Raw genomic sequence first — 21122 nt, forward strand, 5'->3', positions numbered from 1 at the left:
TTTTCCTTTCCTTTGGTTCTGGTCAGGTTTCATGTGTTTTTTCTTAGGTTTCAAACTCGGTTGAGTCTGATTCTTATTGTTGGAAACGATAAGAATCTCTTCCTTTCTGTCTTGTTTCCATGCTTCCTCTTCAACCCTGAGCTTAGAAATCAAACTTTCAAGAGAAAACTATTTAGTTTTATGAAGCAACGTATTACGAAAATATATCCAAGATGGGGTTAATTTATCAATCAATACAGATACTTGAAATTGTTCATCAGTTTTCATACCTTTCGTCATAATTTCATGAGCTATTTTATGAAGTTCATGAGCCTGAGCAACGACTGATTTTTCATCCACCATTTGATATATCAGGTAGCGGCTTACAGCATATTTCTTTGATCCGGCTTCTTCAGTATCGTATTTCTTCGGTAATACATCCCACACATCTTTAGCAGTATCAAATGTAGAGTAATATTCGTATAAATTGTCAGACAAAGCATTCAAAATATAGTTTTTGCAATCAAAGTCATTATCAATCCATTTTTCATAGGATTTTTGTTTTTCTTCAGCAGTTTGGGTCTCAACAGGTTCTTCAGTTGGTTGAGGAGTTGCAATTGTTGCGGTTGGAGTTGCTTTTTTCGCAACTTCTGCATCTTGTGGATTAGCTGGTTTGATGGAGTCCACCATCATGTGCAACTTCATCAGTTTGAGGTAGAAAAACAACTTTAGCTTCCATCTTCTGAAATGAAGTCCTTCAAACTTGAACGACTTGTTGATATCAGCAACGGTTTTCTTTTCAGATTCCATGGCAGAAAGACACGTCTTAAAATTTTTAGAACTATTGTTGATTTCACTCCTGCAAAACAAAGGTTAAACACAAAAACTGGATTGTGGTTGAGTCACGACCAGGTCGCTCTCTTTAAGACGTTTCGTGGCTCTGCCTTGAGTTTTGTGCAAGCAGTCTTTCTTTGTCACAACGTCCCCAAGATAAAACAGCCAAGAAAAACTCTCGTCGATCTCTCACGCACACAGTGAGAGATTGATCACTCTCACTCTTTTAATCTTGCTCAGAAAAAACTTGATCTCTTGATTCACAAAAACAGTATATGGAAAACTCTTACTTTTCTGTTTCTCAAAACTGGCTTATTATAGCCTTCACAATTAAGACAAAATTAATGGGAATAAATTTTGGTTTTAATTGTCTCCATAAAATCCTGTGTAACAGTCCAAAAACGGTCAAGTAATTTATGCCAGAATAAATACTATTTAATATGTAATTAAAACCTGTGAAAACGTTTTGAAAAAAAAAACTTTTTAAAAAGGAGCAAAAACTACTTTCCAAATTCAAGAGACCTCCCAAGACCCCCAAGGCCCCGCTCCCGGACTAATGTTATATATATTATTTATATATATACACCCATTAGTAGGGGGAGGGATTCGATCCTGAGACCTATCCCTCCGGGCCCAAAATGCTTAACCACTAGGCCAAGCTCGAATTGTTGATATAAATGTACAAAATAATTATTTTAAAACATATATGCAAACAATTATTGAGTTACAATATAAATTCTTGGCACTTGCTCCCACTTCTATGAGAAAGGTATTTTTCCCTTTGTCTGCTCTTGATGTCTGCCCACTTGTTGTTGGTTGTGATGGTGGTGGAGGAGGTAGTGGTGTAGATAGGAAGTGGTTAAGCTTTCCTTGTCCAATCATTTTCAATATGATCCGATGTATGTTCTTGCAGTTATTCGTTTTGTGGCCATGAAAACGATGATAAGCACAAAATTCTTTACTTGTTCTACCAGATGGTGGTTCTAGCCCTAGATTAGGTGGTGGCGTTATCTCTTCCATTAATATAACAGCTTCCATACTTTGTCCACTGTTGTGTTAAGTAGTGGCATCCTGATCTCCTCATGGACTCTATAGTTCGCGTCTTGATTGTAATACCTCATGTTTCCTCCATATCCGTCTCCATGATTGTCGTATCTTGCAACTTTGTTGTTTCCTCCATGATTGTTGCATTGCCTCTCTGTACTCTCGTTCATACATTTCTTGATCTCTGCTACTCATTGCTACATGTTTTTGTTGATCTTCTATGATCATTTTCTCCTTGCTTCCCTGTGAAGTGCTTGCAACAGCGTTTGCCATCCTTGGTAATAGATTCGCATTCCCTTACCTTTCACTTGCGACTGCAACCGGGTAAGATTCTATATCCCTCTTCTTTTCTTCAAGAGAAATATACTCTTCCTGGTATTCGCGTAGCTCCTCCATCGTTATCCTGTCCTTCATCCTGAATATCTGTGTGTACAACAAGTCGGTAGGAAATAGGGCATTCATGAATGCTAAGATGAGATTTCTTTCATCGACACGTCCTGTTATTTCTCTACACATTGTCCTCCATCTAGTAGTCATTTCTCGCAGGTTTTCATTTGTTCTCCTTCTTAGGCTGAATACTTTCTCGATTCCTGGCCTTATAATATTATTGCTAATGTATTGTCTCCAGAACAAACTCTGTAGGTGATGGAATGATATTACTGAACCTACGGGAAATCCTTCGAACCACTTCAAAGCTTCTCCTCCGAGGCTCGCTGGGAAATACTTGCATAAGACCGCGTCGTTATCCTCATATTGCAGCAAAGCTAAACTGTACGCCCTTATGTGCTGGATTGCGCATGTAGATCCATCAAATATTCCGAAAGAAAACTTAAAGCGAACAGATCCATTGGTGATTACAATAACAGTGAGCGAAGCGAAATTGGTGAAAGGACGGAAAACTCAGAAGAATGGACAATTAATAAAACGTTGGTGGATACCGGAAGTGCTGTTAATATCCTATTTTATTGTGCGTTCAGAGCCTTGGGATACAAAGATGTGGACATGACTTGTCCAGCTTACAATATACATGGATTTAATAAAACAGTCACAAAACCAACAGGAGAGATTACAATGCGAATACTGCTGGGATAAGTAGAAGTGAAGACAACATTATGTGTGGTTGATATCGAATCACCATGCAACATGTTATTGGGGAGACCATGGGTGCACGTGATAAAAGTCGTAGCGTCCACACTACATCAATGCATTAGATTCCCAATTCCAAGTGGAATAGGTGAAATTAGAGGAGATGTTACAAGTGCGAAGATCTTCCATTAGGTAGACATAAAACATTATGAAGGACGTGCAAAGAAGCGAAAGGATCGCTGGAAAAAAGAAAAGGAATTAAGGAAAGAAGAAGAATTTCGGATATACATGATTAGAGCGAAGGAAGGGAAAGGAATACCAAGCGAGATACCAGAGATGTAGGATCCAAATACCGCACAATAGTAAAGCTTGCGAGAATGTAGCAGATCCTGCGAAATTGTAATGAGAGCCTGAGAGAATGTAGCACGGGATCCGAAAATGGGAGAATATGAGTTGTACTCCACTACATATGAGCTTTCATCCACTATGTAAACACCTATATAAAGAAAAAGGCAAGAGAGAGAAAGGGGATAGATAATCAGAAAGAAAGACACACTTTAGGAGAGGATACATTCTGTAGAGAGAAAAGTAGAATTGGTTATATTATTATTATCTCCTTCTTCTTCCTCCTTCAAGAACCTAGAGCTCCAAATACTCATTAATGAAGTCTCCATGTAATCAAGATGTAATTACAAATAATCATAGTAAAACCTAACCCCGTGGATGTAGATCAAATTGATCGAACCACGTAAACCTTGTGTCTCTTTACAATTTTAGCATTCTTATCATCATTTTTATGTTTAGATCTACAATTTATTACAAGGGGTGTGTTGTAGGATTCCTGCAACTACATTTTTGGCGCTAGAAACAGGGAGGAGTAAAGGATTTATCCCTCCTGTAGCTTGTTGGTTCAAAACATTTCCATGAAGATTAGCTATTGTTCGTATTTTTCTAGATCTACAAAGTTTAGGTCCAAAAATGGAAATTCTATGGAAGAAATCACACTTTCAGGGAGTAAACATCATCAACAATTCAAAGACATGAAAAGAGTGAGAGAAAAAATTAATTGTTGTGGTGAAATTTAAGGAAAAAATGGAAGTTTCAGTGGAAGATTTTCATGTTCAGGAGAAGAAACAAGGGAAAGACGAAGATAAGATAAGAGGCAGGCACTGTAATTTCTGTCACAAACAGAAATTCGCACAGATGGTTTAAGGTTGAGCGAACAACAAATAGGTCACGGGTTCGAATTCGCAGAGACACATATTTTTCACTTTCTTCTCATTTTCATGGGAGAATAAAAGAATAACGAAAAAAAGTTATGCGTTAATTTCGCAGAGAGGTTCTTGCACAATTGGTCCAGAAAGCAATATGTGCGTTCGTGGTTGCAAGTTCGAATTCGCCTGCGAACATAGTCTTCTTCTTTTTTACAGAGAGCGAAAAAATGATAATTTCGCAATATTGTTTCATTATTTCGCAAACAAGAGGCATCACAATTGGTCATCTGCGAAGTTAATGAGTTCATGGTCGTGTGATCAAGTCCCAACACATGCGTATTTTTTTGCACAAATATTTCTTTGATTATTTCGCACAGAAGTGAGTTGATGATAATTTCGCAGAGATATTTCGCAAAGAAGAAGCTTGCACAATTGGTCAGGAGGCATGAATGCAAGCAGCAGGTCGCGGGATCAATTCTTGCTTCTCGCATGTTTATTTTTGTTACGCGAAATTTATACAGAATTGCCTCTCACACAGTTGGAATTTGATTACTTCACAAGAACTTTGATTATTTCGCAAGAGAGGGTTAGCATAGTTGGTGTGATGTGAGAATATGCAAGTAGCAGGTCGCGGGTTCAATTCTTTCCTTTCACATCTGTTTTTGCTAAGCGACACTTATACTTCATGCAACGTATTTTTCGCGCGAGATTGATAACAACAACGAATCACATAAAAGCTAAGTACCACTTTCCTTGAACATTTTACTTTTACAGAAAATAAAAGATTTTTGATTTGCTTTACAAAAGGCGATATAATCGCAGAATTACAGAAATTTCAGAATTACAAAGATTCCACAATTACAAAAGAAACCGAGAAAAATATCGCACAGATCAATTTATATATTTCTCTTGAAAATTTTCTTTGTTTCAAATGAGAATGATATCTAACATGGAGAGTGGTAGAAGGAAAAATAAGACCTTCCATCAACAGGCTGCATAAGACCTCATTAGGATCATTTCCATGAAAGATGTTTATCGGATGAGACGAAACAAGTTATACAAAGGAAATCAAAACAAAGAAAAACGATTTGAACTTGCAATTAAATGAAAATTTTTGATAAAAGAAATGTTGAATACTGATCTAAATTCTTATTTGCATTACAGCATTGCATGAGGCAGAGAACGTGGAGTATAATTTCGCAATACTTCTTATTCGCAATCAAGGACGGATACTTCTTATACTTCTCAAAGGATACTTCATACTTATTATATATTTCGAGGATTAAGTACTTCTAATACTTCTCAAAGGATACTTCATACTTCTTATATATTTCGAGGATTGAGTACTTCTTATACTTCTTCAAGGATACTTCATACTTCGCATACTTCAAGAGATGATACTTCTTATTTACTTCACAACGCTCCGGAACTTCACAAAAGAATAGAGGCAAGTACGTACTTTTCAAGTCCAATATTCTTTCGCTCGTTCCTCCAACAACTACTACTACAAAGTGGATTTTTCCTTAAAGATCGCTCTTCAAGCAATATTCAAGGAAAAAGAGGCAATATGTAGGATCCAAATATCGCACAATAGTAAAGCTTGCGAGAATGTATCAGTGCCTGCGAAATTGTAATGAGAGCCTGAGAGAACGTAGCACGGGATCCGAAAATGGGGGAATATGAGCTGTACTCGATTACATATGAGCTGTCATCCACTATATAAACACCTATATAAATAGAAAGGCAAGAGAGAGAAAGGGGATAGATAATCATAAATAAAGACACACTTTAGGAGAGGATACATTTTGTAGAGAGAGAAAGTAGAATTGGTTGTATTATTATTATCTCCTTCTTCTTCCTCCTTCAAGAACCTAGAGCTCAAAATACTCATTAATGAAGTCTCCATGTAATCAAGATGTAATTACAAATAATCATAGTAAAACTTAACCCCGTGGATGTAGATCAAATTGATCGAACCACATAAACCTTGTGTCTCTTTACAATTTTAGCATTCTTATCATCATTTTTATGTTTAGATCTACAAATTATTACAAGGGGTGTGTTGTAGGATTTCCTGCAACTACAAGAGAAGGAAGGGGAACCAATTCAAGAGATTAAGGAGTCAACACCAATGGGAGAACCAAGAGCGAATTTCACTGCAGCATAATCAACGAAAGAAGTAAATGTTGGTATAGAAGAAGAACCAATAATACTGAAAATAGGAACTAAGATGGATAAAGAAGAAGAAACAATAAACATCTTGCGCGAATATAGTGATATCTTCGCATGGAGTATGGAAGAAATGCCAGGAATAGATCCGTCTATTGCATTCCATAAATTGGATATTAAAAAGAATGCAAAACCATTTAAACAAAGAATAAGGAAGATCCAACAACATATCATCCTCAAATAAAAACAGAGTTACAAAAAATGTTAGAGGAAGGGATTATAAGACCAGCAAAATATCCAAAATGGATAGCAAACATGGTCGTGGTGCCAAAGAAAAACAAGGGGATAAGAATTTGCATAGACTTCAGTGATTTAAATAAAGCATGTCCGAAAGACAGTTATCCTTTACCAGATATTCCACAAATGGTAGAATCGGCGTCAGAAAATGGTAGAATCTCATTGCTAGATGGTTATAAAGGTTATAATCAAATTCCTTTGGCTGAAGAAGATCAAGAACATACCGTTTTTTTCGCACCCAGAGGATTATATTTCTATACGAAAATGCCGTTTGGATTGAAGAATGCGGGTGCGACGTATCAATGAATGGTAGAAAAGGTGTTTGAGAAATGGATACATAAAACAGTAGAGGTCTATGTCGATGACATGCTAGTAAAGAGCAAAGAGGAGGAAGATCATGTTGATGATTTGAGAGAAATCTTTGAGCAGATGCGAAAGTTCAATTTTAAGGTAAACCCAGAAAAATGTGTTTTTGGAGTATCATCAGGAAATTTTTGGGTTATATAGTCTCTAAAAAAGGAATAGAAGTTGATCCAGACAAGGTACAAGCGATTAGAGATATGCCACTCCCAACAATGGTGAAGGATGTTCAAAATTTAAATGGATTAATAGCTTCAATGGGAAGATTTATTTCACGTTCTTCGGACAAGTGTAAACATTTCTTCAACATATTAAAGAAAGGAGCAAAATTTGAGTGGACAGAGGAATGTGACAAGTCATTACAAAGCATAAAAAATTACTTAATGAATTTATCCATTCTGTAAAAGGCAAAGTCAGGAGAAGAATTGTTGTTATATTTGGCATCCACACCATATGCATTAACCGCGGTCTTGTTACGTTCAGATCAAGGGGTAGAAAAACCAATATATTATATAAGCAAAACGTACAATTCTGCAGAAAAAATTATTCAAGGATTGAAAAACTAATTCTCGCACTCGTGTATTCATCATTTAAACTTCGCATTTATTTTCAGGCTCATAAGATTAAGGTATTAACAAATGGACCAATTGAACCTGCGATGAAAAATTCAAAAAGATCAGGGAGAATTGAAAGATGGAATGCACAATTGGGAAATTTTGAAATCGTTTTTGAAGTATTATCTTCACCAAAGTCACAAATCATCGCAGAGTTCCTGGACGAATTTCCATTGGAGGAAGATGAGTATGTAGAAGATATGATGGACGTGGATGAGGAACATGGGAATCTTAAAGATTTATTGACAGATCGAAATTCAAACCGATGGGAGATACTAGTAGATGGATCGTCTAATGGAGAAGGAAATGGTATTGGTATTGTCTTTATTTCACCAGAAGGAGCGCGAATGGCTTACTCATTCAGATTGGAGTTCGCATCTACAAACAATGAAACCGAGTATGAGGCAGTTGTACATGCATTGAAGTCAGCAATTGAAATGGAGGTACAGGAAGCGCGAGTAACTAGTGATTCCCAATTAGTAATTCGACAGATAGAAGGTAAATATTGTACAAATGAACCATATTTACAGAAATACAAGAAATTGGTCATGGAATTAGCAGAGTGAATTCCAAACATAAGCTGGAGACATATGGGTAGAAAAGATAACAGGCTCGCAGATGCATTAGCTTTCATACCCTCCATGTTAATAGATCCAATTGCACGAGATATAAAGATAAAAACGCTTTATTTACCATCTATAAAGAAAGAAGACGAAACAGAAGCAGATGTGATGATAGTAGAAGACAAGGAAGGAGAACAAACGAATGAAGACAAAGATTGGAGAACTGAGCTTCATTTATATCTAGACAAGGGAGAGCTACCAAGAAAAAGATTAGAAGCACACAAATTAAAAAGTTGTGCGACGAATTATGAATTAAGGAATGGTATTCCGCATAGAAGATCATTTCTTGGACCTTCGCTTAGATGTCTCACGAGAAAAGAAGGAATGGAAATCTTAAAGGCATTACATTATGGGGATGCTGGAAACCACAATGGAGGAAGATCACTCGCGTACAGAGCGAAGATACAAGGATATTATTGTCCTTACATGCACGAAGATGCAAAGCAAGTATCAAGACCATGCGAAGAGTGTCAACGTCATGGGAAGAAAATATACGCACCGGGAGGAATGCTGAACACGTCAGCAAATGCATGGCCATTACGAAAACGGGGAATTGACATTGTTGGTCTGTTTATACAAGGAACAGGGCAAAGAAGATATATAATTGTCGCAACAGATTATTTCACAAAGTGGGGAGAAGTGAAAGCAGTTCAACATATTCGCGATAAAGACATATTCAGGTTTATTTTTGAAAATATCATATGCAGATTTGGCATCCTTGCACAGTAAGTATCTAATAATGGAGAACAATTTGAGGGTGAGAATATAGAGATGCTACTCAATGCGTTCAAAATTCAAAGTGGAAAGTCTACCCCCCTCTATCCGCAGAGTGATGGACAAGTAGAAGCGACCAAAAAAACGATCGCAGACACATTAAAGAAGAAGTTAGAAGGACATAAAAAAGGTTGGTGCGAACAAGTACATAATGTAGTGTGGGCATATAGAACAACAAGTAGGGAAGCGACAGGAATGTCCCCTTTCTGTTTAACATATGGGGTAGAAGCAGTGTTACCAACAGAGGTCATTATCCCTACTACAAAGAAAGAAGCTTGGGAGAAGAATCTAAGTGTGGATTTAATTTTAACAAAACTTGATGATCTGGAAGAATCTAGAGAGGTCGCTTTGCAACATATGGAAAATTACCAAAGAAGATTAGCTTGAGAATACAATAAATGGGTTAAGATAAGAGAATTTCAACCAGGAGAATTAGTGTTGCGAGAAATACCGGTTTATCAGAGAGGAGGAGATGGGAAGTTAGAAAATAAGTGGGATGGACCATATATAATAAAAAGAATAGTAGGAAATGGAGCTTATGAGTTGGGGGATCCCGAAGGAAGAGATGTAAGACGAAAATTAGATCGTCCTTGGAATAGGTTATATTTGAAGAAATATTATCCATGAACATATGTGATATAAATCGCACAGGTAAAAATTTGAAATCAAGAATGTGAGTTCCTATTTTTTGAACATGGATGTAATATTCAATGCAATAAACAAGTTTGAAGATTCCGTTCATTCTCAAGAATTTCTCTCATCAGAAAAAGGCAAGTGTAATTCCTTATAATAAGACTTTAATATAAGGCAACAGAATATACAACCACAGAAGAGAGGCATCCAACTGTGGCGTGCACCCTAAGAGGCAAAAAGTAAGACCTATCGCACGTCACATTTGGGGAAACATGGTAAGCATGACTCAAGGGAAAGCTACATCGACCCTGGAACTTGAGTCATGGAGATTTGGGGTGAGAAAAAACGAAAAAGCCCATCCAGGAGAGGTGCCTTAAATTTTCAGTCTAAATTCATTGCCTTAGATTGGAAGACGAAGGTAAGAAAGTCTCTCCTAAGGAGTGTAGAAACTCGATCAGGGCACCGAGGTACACGGTTGAGTCAAGAGTGTCCGGGGCGTCTGGAGCGTACCTTGCCACTCTTGACAAGTCCTGACTATGATGCACTCGTTCTGAAGATACCCCACTTAGGGTGCGGTCTCGTAACCATAAACCTTATCGGTGGAGGGATAAGAGGCTGTGAAATCAACTGATTGTTGTATTACCGGATGGGAGGAGCCAACCTTAACCCGGTAGAGGTAAGCTTCCTTAAAGGGGAAACCAGGGGGAATATAAGGACGACACCCTCCATTAGGGAGCTGAATTGTGTCAAAGGACGTAAATGTCATGAGGCTTTTTACTCAAGGGAGTATCAAGGCTTTTCATATTTATGCACGAGAAAAACCTGAATAGGCAATAATACAAGAATATGATAAGGCGAGATCAAAGGGTCCTTACATTTAGGTGTAAGGACCGCCTGCGATTTCGTCGCACAAAAATAAAAGATAAATTAAGGCAAGATAAGACCTTTACTTAGGAAGGAAACATAAGACCTAATGAGAAAAGTTATATATAAACTAATGTTGTTTTGCAGGGAATTCACGAAAAATAGAAGGATTCATAAAGTTCATATACTTGTTTCTTACAAGACATATAATAAGAGGCAAGTAGGAGAGTTAAAATAAAAAGATATTATCTTTCTTGATTAAGAAACAAATTCAGAATGTATCAAAATATAAGAGAGGAAGTCAGATAATTAAGGAGTGAGAAGACTAAGCATTGTTGGAAGGTACATCTTTTTCAATCAAAGACTTTTCAGTATCAATCTTGTGTCTTGGATTTGGGTCCTTAGCTTCGGCATTAGTTTTATCAACAGAATCAACATTGCTAGATTTGTTCTTCTCAAGTTGATCCTATGAAAAGGAAGCATGAATATCATCTTCATGATCTTTTTCATCATCGCTTACAAATTCATAGTCACTATCCAGTTCTGGATACTTCTCATCTTCGCTTATATTAAGGGGAGGGACAGTTACAGGAGAAAGAGAATTGCTCAAAAGGATTTGATTAACTAAAGTTTGAGCGTTAACATGAGCCTTGCGAATAACTTCTTTCTCAACATTTCTGGCATTGATTTTTGCGAAATTTTGGAGATATGCGAATCTTCTTCGCGCTTGGTCTCAAGAAGCAGTAAAAGAAACTTCAAGATTCGTATAAGAAATCTCCAGGTTCGAACGATCCTTGCGAACTTTAGCTAAGTCAGATCTCAACTGGGATATAGTGGATTGATTTGACTTTTCGGACTCTGCAAAGATTAATATGAAATCATAATTTGAAAGAAAAAATTCACAGAAATAAATAAAAGGATTAGAAATTTAAGGCAATCAACTTTAGCTGACTACCTTCGCAGAATTTAGAAAAAGCAAGAGTGTTATTATTCATACTTTCCATAGCTTTATCGAAATCGTCACCAACTAAACCATTGAGACGAGATCGAATCTTCTTTTTATCAGTAGAGAGAGAATTATTCCTTTTCTTAAGGTCATCATGAGAATGCTTCAGTTGATCATATTGTTCTTGAAGTTGGTTTATCTTCACAGTCAAGTTTATTTTAATTTGGATGATTTTTTCGTTCTGGGTGTTTAATTCCTTAAATGATGCTTCATGCTGAACTTCTAGTGAACGAAGAGCTTGTTCTTGGTCATCATTTATTTTCTGGAGAATTAAGTACTGATTCGAAAACATTGCTTCTTTCTTTAAAAAAGAGTGTTTCTCCATAGAAAGAGTATGGTTCTCTTCTGATAAGGTTTGATGTCTTAAATCAGCACTATATAACAATTTAGACATGTGGGAAATCTGAGCATTTAATACTTCAATCTCTTGATTAAGATGACTATTTTCATGAGTTAGATTGTTAATCTAGTCAAGCGAATATGAATGTTGGTTATTTAATTGATTTAGTTGAATCTGTAACGTCTCATTATTCGCGCGAATATCTTCAGCAAGAAATTGTAAGGTGAATCTCTGCGCAACTCGTTTCTGGTTTAAATCTTAAGAAATGCATGGAGAAGTTTAAAAAATGGGGGTAAGCGAAGAAAATATATTATAAGAAGCAATAAGTGAAAAGAAAAATACCTCTAAGTTTTTGGTTCTGGTTGCGAAGACCTTCAGAATCAAGGATTGCAACTTGGAGTTCTCCTTTCAGTTTACTAACTTTCTTTTCTAAAAGAGTGTTATGGTGTGAAAGCTCTAGTTGAGAGCAACTAGATTTAAAACGCCCTTCAGCCAAAATCATTCGACGATGATATTACTAAGGACGAAATAAAGTAAGGATAAATAATAAAGATATTATAATCAAAAGAACACATACAAGAGGTACTTACCAAGACATCTAGATTGGTATGAAAACTTGGATCAATTTGAGAATGGATCTCATCTCTTGTAGCTTTATTAGAAGGAAATTCGCATAGAAGTTTACTTAAACCAGAACATATGCGAATTTTGTGAGGATCACTAGTGGATGACTGAGCAGAATTCATAATGTCAAGTAAAGTTTGAGAAGAAAACTTTACACTGTCCAAGGCTTTCTTATCAAGAGAAATGGATTCCAATAATAAAGAGGAAGATGAAGAAGGGGAAACAAAAATAGAAGGGAAGAAATAGTAAAATTCGCAGAGTTGGAAATATCCGTAGTATTTTGAATGGTATCGGTGCTTATGGGAAAAGGAGAGTTCACAAAGGTTGAAACAGTTTGAACAACATCCGGAGAAAACATAGAAGCAGGAGTGGGGGTACCCTGTAGACCTTGATTAGTAACGGTTTTCTTTTCAGGAGGAAAAATTTCTTCGAGAGTAACAGAGACATTCACAAGGAAAAATATTAGTTTAACTGGAGAGGGGGGAATGACGTATGCGACGCCAAATTCAAGAATATAAATATTTAATTTAAGAGTTGTGGGCTTGCGAACTCTCTTAAGTTTCGGTCATTTCCCTCCACCTATCTCACAATCGGAATCCTGCGAAAACAACGCAGATAAGAAATAGAGGCAACAATATTGTTTGATAAAAATAGAATATTTCTTACTCCTTTGTTGTGCGAAGTCTTCTTCTTGAGAGATAGGGTTGGAAACAGTTACTTTGAAACCACTCGAAGAGGAATTTTTCCTGCAAACAGTAAGGGAGTTAAGTTAATCATGACATCAACAATCGTGATCGACATTAACAATTATGATCAACAATCGTAGTCAACAGAGGAAAAAGAGAATGATTTTGATAGAACGCACAAACCTTGGATTTGGATCCATGAGAATAATGGTGATAAGACAGCAGCAGCAATAACAGATGAATCAGGGAAGTAGAAAACTCGAGGAAAAACAGATATAAACAAAATCAAAAGAAACGAAGAAGTTATTTCTCAAGGATAAATCAATAAATAGAAAAGAAAGATGACCGGTTAGAGATGGGTTGTATCGGTAAAAAGCAGAAGAATCGACACGTGCAGAAAGAGAGGCTGAAATTACGGAAGAATGTCGGAAAAATAAAATATGAAGAAATAAACATGTGCGATAATTTGGATCGAAAGTTTCTCACATCGCTCACTCTATAAAGAGAACGATGTGAGAAGAGGAAAAATGTAGGAGTGAATTATCGCACATTCATTATGTATGCGAAATTTAATGTAAGCGAAGACCATTACATGTATTAAAATTAGGATGACGTATTTAATGATGTCAGCATAGTCACGAGTAAAGTGTGATGATCTGCGCGAAAGTGTAAGATGTGCGAAGTTGAGCGAATGTATATGCGCGATTGTAACACACAGTGATTCCAAAAATAGGGGATCTATTAGCTGTCATCCACTATGTATCTAATTCCTTTAAAATCCTAAGCTCCTTAGACTCCACGTTGAACGGTGACCGTCACCCTCTCACAGAATTGTTCCGTTCCACTTTTCCTCGCAGGAGAGAAAAAAAGGAATTCCCTCACAAAAAAAAAAGAAATCTATTTATTATCATATTTATCCGAGAAAAAAGATAACCAAATCCGGAAGAAAAAAAACATGAACGAGAGAGCAAATTCAGAGAAAGATCTTGGAACAAACCCTAGAAACAAATCATTAATGGCTGCAAAATCATGATGAGTGCATAAACATAACATAATATCTCCTTCACTGAATCTCCAATTCTCTTTTCTCTTCGACCTCTCACAGAATTGTAACACTGAGGGTTCGAGATCGAGAATTTAATGATAAAGAAGATCGTTGTCTGATTCCGTTGGCAGAGTAGATGGGGAAGAAATTGATGGTGGTCTGTTGATATCGAGAAGAAGGAATTGATGGAAATTTGCTAAATTAGGGTTTGGATTGAGATATGAAGATGATTCTGATAATACTGGTGTTAACAGCGAGGAATTGGAATAGGGTTTTGTCTGAATTAGGTTTTGAGATGTTGGTGACGAGCTCTGTCCAGAAGAATTGATATTAGGGTTTGGTGATCTGAGCGACTTCTGTTTAGATTTCGGTAATCTTTTTCGATTACGCTGTTGAATTCAGAGAAGCAGATTCAGAGTAAACAGCGAGGAATTGAAGTGGTTTTGATTGAAGTAGGTTTGGGTTTGTCTCGAATTAACAGTTCAGAGAAGATGATAATGGTAAAATTGGAGTTAGGGTTTCTGGTGAAATTGGAGTTAAGGTTTCTTGATTTGTCCTGATTGCTCTGTGATTGATTTCTCGGTTGATGCACGAATTTCTCGAAATTGTGGCCCTCAGGTTGATCATGCAGGTGTGAAAATACTAGATACTTCGATTGTTTATTTTATTCAATGTATTTTACTGTATTCATTAAATTATGTTTTTCGAATTAGTGTAACTACATTACACTAGACTATGACGATTATTTATGTGTTATTGGGATTTTAGGGCAAGTTGATCGAATAAACTTCGGTAAAGAAGAAGATGTATATAGAAATATTGTTGTCGGAATTACATTAGTTTCAATTTTTGTTTATGTTTCTTTGTTTGATTAATCTTTTTGATTGATTGTTGAGGAGGAAAGAAGTGAGATACAATATATAGACTGGATTATCTTTCCCAAGAAGCTTTTTTTTTTAATAAGCAGGTTTCAGAATACCACGAACTCAGCAATCAGATTGGCAATATTAATCTTACATGTATGTCATCTAATTCCCTTACTCATGTTGATTCAGAGAAGCTTGAAAAAGGAGTGTCGGAATTGAGAACTGACAATCGTGGGCTAGAGGTCTATGTTTATGGTGATGATAATTTCCGTGATTTGTTAGTTTAAGGTTTTGGATTTCAATTTATGTCTTTTCAGATGGTTAAGGAATTTTTGCTTTTGAGAGATTTTAGTTTGTTTGTTCAATTTTTAGTTGAATCTGAATGTGGGTAAGACCTATTCTTTGTTTATAACAGCAGAAATCGCAATTCAGTGATGCAAGGGGCTTCAATTGAGTGCACCAGTTTATAGATATACGAATAGAAGTTTTCATCTACAATTCTTATTTGTTGGCGTTCTTAAGATTCACATAGCTTATTAGTTTTATCTATTTGATAGGTATCAGAAGCCATTGTGAGCAGCAACACCAGTTTAATCACTGTTACTACAGAAAGTGGTGACTACCCTTTAGGAACATACTAGGAAGATCAATGAAGCCTGAAGGATTTTTATGTACCCAATCAGGTAGTTTTTATTAAGTTCTTCCCAATGTCATAATATGCATTCCCAAATTGCATTTTCCAGTCGTATAATTACTAGCGCTGATGTATATTGGAATATGTTCTTTTCATTTGTCCTTCGCTAGAGAGGTGTCATGAGCAGGGAAAGGGGAAGATACCACTTAAACATGATTTTGTCTATTTGATCTTTGTCGCCCTTACACACAAGTGCAGTTAGACATGTAATATATATTAACTTAATTCAGTTTGCATGCGCATAAACCACTTTGTTAATCGATACATCATCTTCTACAGAGGTCCTGTACATCACAATGCCAGGCTTCTCTCTACAAAAGTTGGTCAATGGAGATCGATAAATGTCTCGAGCTTACAGTTTGTTAAGAATCCTGTGTTTTGGTTACTGGAATTAGCATCCTCTGACTTATATGTTCCTTCCATTACAGAGCAAGCACAACAGACACCTGGATCCTACTGATAATCTAGACTGATCCGTGAACGTTTGATTGTGGAAGACCTTCCATTCCTAGAAAAGAACTACAGATTTGGGCACCACTAACTTATCTGGGTTTTATTTTAGTATCTATATCTATCATTCCCAAATCCTTGGCAGGGATGGTGGTACTCTGGGAACTTTCCTTACGGAATGGGTAGATATGCTCAGTTCAGTTTAGCAGATGGGGGATTGATGTGTGATGTTGTCCATTGTGGGGCTGTGAAGAAAGCATACTTAATTAAAATTCCCTCTTTGGATTCGACATGATGATTCTGCCTTTCTAGACTGTCCTATGAGGTAAGCCTTACTCTATGTAAAATTTATTTTGTGTTTCAGCTTTAAATTGGTTTTGTGCTTTTACGTTTTGCTATAAACAAAAAGGCTTTATGTTTTTGTGCAGGACTTCCAATACTAGATTCTTGAGCATGCTATAGATGGAAAATCCAAGATAACATTGAGGTACTCATATAAGTAGTTTTTGAAGTTATTGAGGAGCTAGCTGTTCCTGAGAATAAATTCATATACGGGAAAAATCAGTTTCTTTAATAAGTGAATAGACTTCAAAAGATAATAGTGGTTTGGTTGTATGGATTGCGCTTGACAACCACCCTCTGTATTGTGAAGCACACAATTTATTTTGTGTCCATATTGATGCGCTAAAGGTACGTGCATATCGATTCCTTTGTCTTGCTGCTTCGTTGCTTAAGCTTTCTTATTTTATATTTCATCTGAGCATAATAATTCATATGAATCACAAAAATCTTTTGGAACCTCACCTGCGGATAGAAACGGATGCATTGAATTAGGTACATGGTTTTGAACTTGCAACTAATATGATTTTGATACTGATCACATCCCACACTTTCCGCTTCCTCTAGGCAGTGTACGTAGGCTGTAAAATTTTCTGCCCATGTGGTATACTGGTGAGTTGCAGTTTCAATGTAGAATCAGTTCCACTTTCTCCCAGATGATAACATTGTATTACCGAAGTTTTTAGAACTATAATGTGAAATCGGAAATTTACCCAAAAGATACAACTGATTGCAATATTGAACCTCTTGACATCCATAATTGTTATAATTTTAGTTTTGAGTTAATCAACCTAGCCAGTGTTTCTTTATCGGTATAGTGATTTGGTATCAATTTAAAATGTAATTGTCATATGTAATGGAAAGGTATTTATGTATCTATTATGACATTGTTCCTTTTACTAAGCTTACAGAAGTGCTAACAAGGTTTGGTTAAAGTTCAAAAGGATGTGATGATTACAGACACGGACCTATTCCTCCACATTCGACTGCCAAGGCTTTTGCTTGTATTTAAGCCAAGGAGATAGCGATGCTGATGCATTTTTTATAATGATATAATTGTAGGGGGATAAATTATATTATCCCCCTACAATCATCTCCTCTGTTCTCTTTAACCTTCGACCCTAATTTCAGATGTTTATTTGTTTCAATCGAATCAGCTTAATGAAAAACAACAATCTGGGGCTGTGCTGTAATTGGGGATTTCGTCAAAGTCCATATTTCATATCTCATACACCGAGAAACAGTAATTGGGGATTTTGGAGCTGTGTTGTAATTGGGGATTTTTAAATTTGATTCAAATCAGTTGAAGTGTCATTAATCAATAGAGTTTTTTATATATCGAACTCTTTAATCTTTTTTTCGTGAATTTCCGGCGCAATCAAAACCGGTAATTCAAATTTGGATTTTTGGTTTAGGGTTCAGTAGTATTCGATTTTTGTTTGGTTTTTTCTGATGGTTCAATTATAAGGTTTGCTGATGGAATATAACATCGTTTAATGTCGACAGTTGTGTTCATGGGAGACCCAGATGGATTTGGAGTTTAAGCTTCCCCATGATCTAGCACGGTAAGAATTCCTCATAGACATATGAACTGCCGATAAAAAAAAGACATACGAACTGCAGTTTTTTTTTCCTAATTTGATTGTATTATCAACTTTCTGTTAAGCACGAAGCTGCTTGAATTTTGTTTTAGCAGGCTTTATATAATCAGTCGATGTGTTTTTATATATAAAGTTGTCTGTATTTCTTGCTGAACAAATGTCCAAGATTTTCTCCTCTTAACTTAATTCATTAACGATTTCCTAGCTTGTGTTTCGCATAAGAAAATCCTCTTCTTCTTTTTACAAATTTTGGTGTTCGATTTATTAGCGTTTGGCATCAGTTAAAGTATATAACTTTGATTATTGCAGTAATTGTTTTAATTTATTTCAGAAACATGTGTGAGAGTAATGTTATGAGATAACAATATGTTAGGTTTTTAAAAATACCTATTGGGGAATTCATAAAAAAGGTTATTGTTTTGTTTATAAGTGTTTTATTGTATTTAGGGACAATCAGAGGTTGAATTGGAGTTGTGATTGTTGAGCAGTTTTCATGGATTTGCATCCAATTATAATCACCACTGAGTGCATGAAAGAAGTTAAGTGTTCATGGACCGTCGAAGCTGCCACGGACTGGTAATTGTGCCTTTGTTATGTTGTTACTCTATCAGCATTCCCAAAACGAAAGAGTGTTTTATTATTTCAATTTGCTATGACATAGTTTCGAGGGAAATATTGAGACTATCCTTAGTCGTCAGAACCATCTAGCTTGCAATAAGTTAAATTTGAGAGTTGTTAGTCAGATTGGTGTCCCTTGGAGCATCAATACGCATCCCAAGTTTTTGATTCTGTCCCTAGGTAATGTTCTGGCTCCTCTAATTAGGTGTAACTTCGTTGATCGCTTCCTAGGCATGTGTTTAAATTAATATCTTCTACCCTGATAGGAAATCTTGCATAGTTTTAATGGATATTAGAGTATGGGTGCGTATTAAACATTTTACTTTCTATTGTGTTCTTATGCAATGCCAGGTATCATAGAAAAAAATTAATTGCACAACAAATGAGGTATTCAGCTCAAGCTTCGGCGACAAGAGGCATTAAACAAGGTATGCAAAATTCTGAAGCTCATGTAAATCAAAATAAGCATCGAGGCTGTTCAATTTCGATGTTGATAAATTAATAACGGTTATCCGTAAACATATGCAAGCAACAGTGACATGATGGACGGTCCAGTGATGCCAAACTCCCATGTTCATTCCAGCGTCACAATCTATTGTTAAGAAGAGACATCGATTCGGTATATACTGGCATATGACAGAGAGATACCAATATGTGCGAAGACTAAAGTTGGCTGGAGTCCATCAACTTAAGAAGAAATAATGGCGGCATCTGCGATAGGCTCTTTCTTATGGATGGGGGTGAATGTACTGAAGCCTAAGGAACATGAGACTTGAAAGAGGATCCATAGAATAAGGAGCTTGCAGATAGCTTACTAAAGGTGTATCTCTTTTGCAATTAATAATTGCAGGTGAATATTTCAGTTTTAGGATTTGGGCATCTACAGGTTTGGCAGAGTGTACTGTTATGTTGAATTTTAAATTTGTGCAGTAAAGTTGTAGGCTGACGTTGGCAACAATTTCAGTTGGAAAGAACCTTCTCCATAAATTAGTACCACTGTTGCAACCATATATTAGTTGTTTTTTTGTTGCTAAGAGATTAAGATTCAATCTTCACTCCTAATTGACCGTGTTGGTAGTCTACTTTATATTTTAGTTGATTTTGATGGACTGCATTGTGAAAAATTATTACATATTTATGTGACTTTGTAAAATACGTTTACTCTTTTGTATCCCCTTGTTCTCAAACAAGTTATATATCGATGCAGCTAAAAGGGTTCAAGTCGCTGACTCAATTCTAACTCAAGTGGCGGGTATATATATTGAGATCTATGTACGGGGATAATTCTTCTTTTTCTCTTTTTTTTTTTTTCCTTTTTGTAATTTTATTTTCTTTGCTGCTAATGTAACGGTTGTGAGTAATCATAACCTATTACTTACATGTTGTGCAAATGCTGCTTCTATATATTGGTTAACTGTATGGTTGTTTTGTAAATGCTTTTGACCGAGTATCCGTAACTATAAGCATAACCTCATGTTTTGTAAATGCATTGGGCGGGGCGAGGCGAAGCCGAGCCACACCAAATAAAAAATCTTAAGCGACGGGCAAGGTTGCATCGGGACACTGGCGAGGCGAAGCCGAACCACACCAAATCAAACATGCATGGGGACGGGGCGAGGCCCAGCCGAGCCACACCTAATCAAAAATACATCGGACGGGGCGAGGCGAAGCCGACCACACCAAATCAAAAATGTATCGCGATGAGGTGGGGCAAAGCCCCGCAACGCCAAATCAAAAATGCACGACGAGAGGGGACGAGGCGCAGCCGAGCCACACCTAATCAAAAATGCATGGGGACGGACACCTAATCAAAAATGCATGGGGACGGACACCTAATCAAAAATGTATCGCGATGAGGTGGGGCGAAGCCCCGCAACTCCAAATTAAAAATGCACGACGAGACGGGGTGAGGCGCAGCCGAGCCACACCTAATAAAAAATACATTGGGACAGGGCGAGGCAAAGCCGACCACAACAAATCAAAAATGTATCGCGACGAGGTGGAGCGAAGCCCCACAACTCCAAATAAAAAATGCACGACGAGACGGGGCGAGGCCACATCACACCAAATCCAAAATATGGTTAAAAGAAAGAAAAAGAATGCCCAGTGCGTAGCACGGGCACAAAATCTAGTTACCCTATATAAAAAGGGAAAGAAACTGTGTATTGAGGGCTCTCTCTAAGGTGAGTGTTATATAAGAAATTAGGAGAAACAAAGTTTATTTGGAGACCAAGTAAAGTCTTTATAATATTTTGTATTTGATCTTAAAATCTCGAGAAATAAACAAATAATTTTCACCATGATTTTTTAAAAAATTATTTAATCTTGAATGGATGTGGTCGTAGGATTTCGTGTAACTACA

At 36.6% G+C, this 21122-nt stretch overlaps 2 protein-coding genes and 1 long non-coding RNA gene across 10 annotated transcripts; 2 read left to right on the plus strand and 1 right to left on the minus strand.

Moving 5' to 3' along the window:
- Positions 1-6929: 6929 nt before the first annotated feature.
- Positions 6930-8163, plus strand: LOC113296227. Its single transcript, XM_026544548.1, has 3 exons — positions 6930-7073; positions 7597-7611; positions 7735-8163. Exons 1-3 carry the CDS (start codon positions 6930-6932, stop codon positions 8161-8163), a joined length of 588 nt encoding a protein of 195 aa, XP_026400333.1.
- Positions 8164-11224: 3061 nt separating this feature from the next.
- Positions 11225-11891, minus strand: LOC113296228 (homeobox-leucine zipper protein ATHB-16-like). Its single transcript, XM_026544549.1, has 2 exons — positions 11447-11891; positions 11225-11349 (listed from the first exon to the last, which is right to left on the minus strand). The coding sequence occupies exons 1-2, from the start codon at positions 11889-11891 to the stop codon at positions 11225-11227; spliced, it is 570 nt and encodes a 189-aa protein (XP_026400334.1).
- Positions 11892-14028: 2137 nt separating this feature from the next.
- Positions 14029-19931, plus strand: LOC113299943. Of its 8 annotated transcripts, none has more exons than XR_003335280.1 (9): positions 14029-14823; positions 15616-15741; positions 16181-16527; positions 16631-17928; positions 18048-18106; positions 18590-18718; positions 18804-18940; positions 19112-19188; positions 19296-19931. It is a non-coding gene; the product is annotated as an uncharacterized LOC113299943 (long non-coding RNA). The 8 variants fall into 8 exon arrangements; XR_003335277.1 differs by lacking the exon at positions 18804-18940 and adding an exon at positions 15160-15211 and having other exon boundaries at positions 14030-14823; XR_003335276.1 differs by lacking the exon at positions 18804-18940 and adding an exon at positions 15248-15313 and having other exon boundaries at positions 14030-14823.
- The last annotated feature ends 1191 nt before the right edge of the window (positions 19932-21122 follow it).

Source organism: Papaver somniferum, chromosome 7 (assembly GCF_003573695.1).
Source record: "Papaver somniferum cultivar HN1 chromosome 7, ASM357369v1, whole genome shotgun sequence".
Lineage (NCBI taxonomy): Eukaryota > Viridiplantae > Streptophyta > Magnoliopsida > Ranunculales > Papaveraceae > Papaver > Papaver somniferum.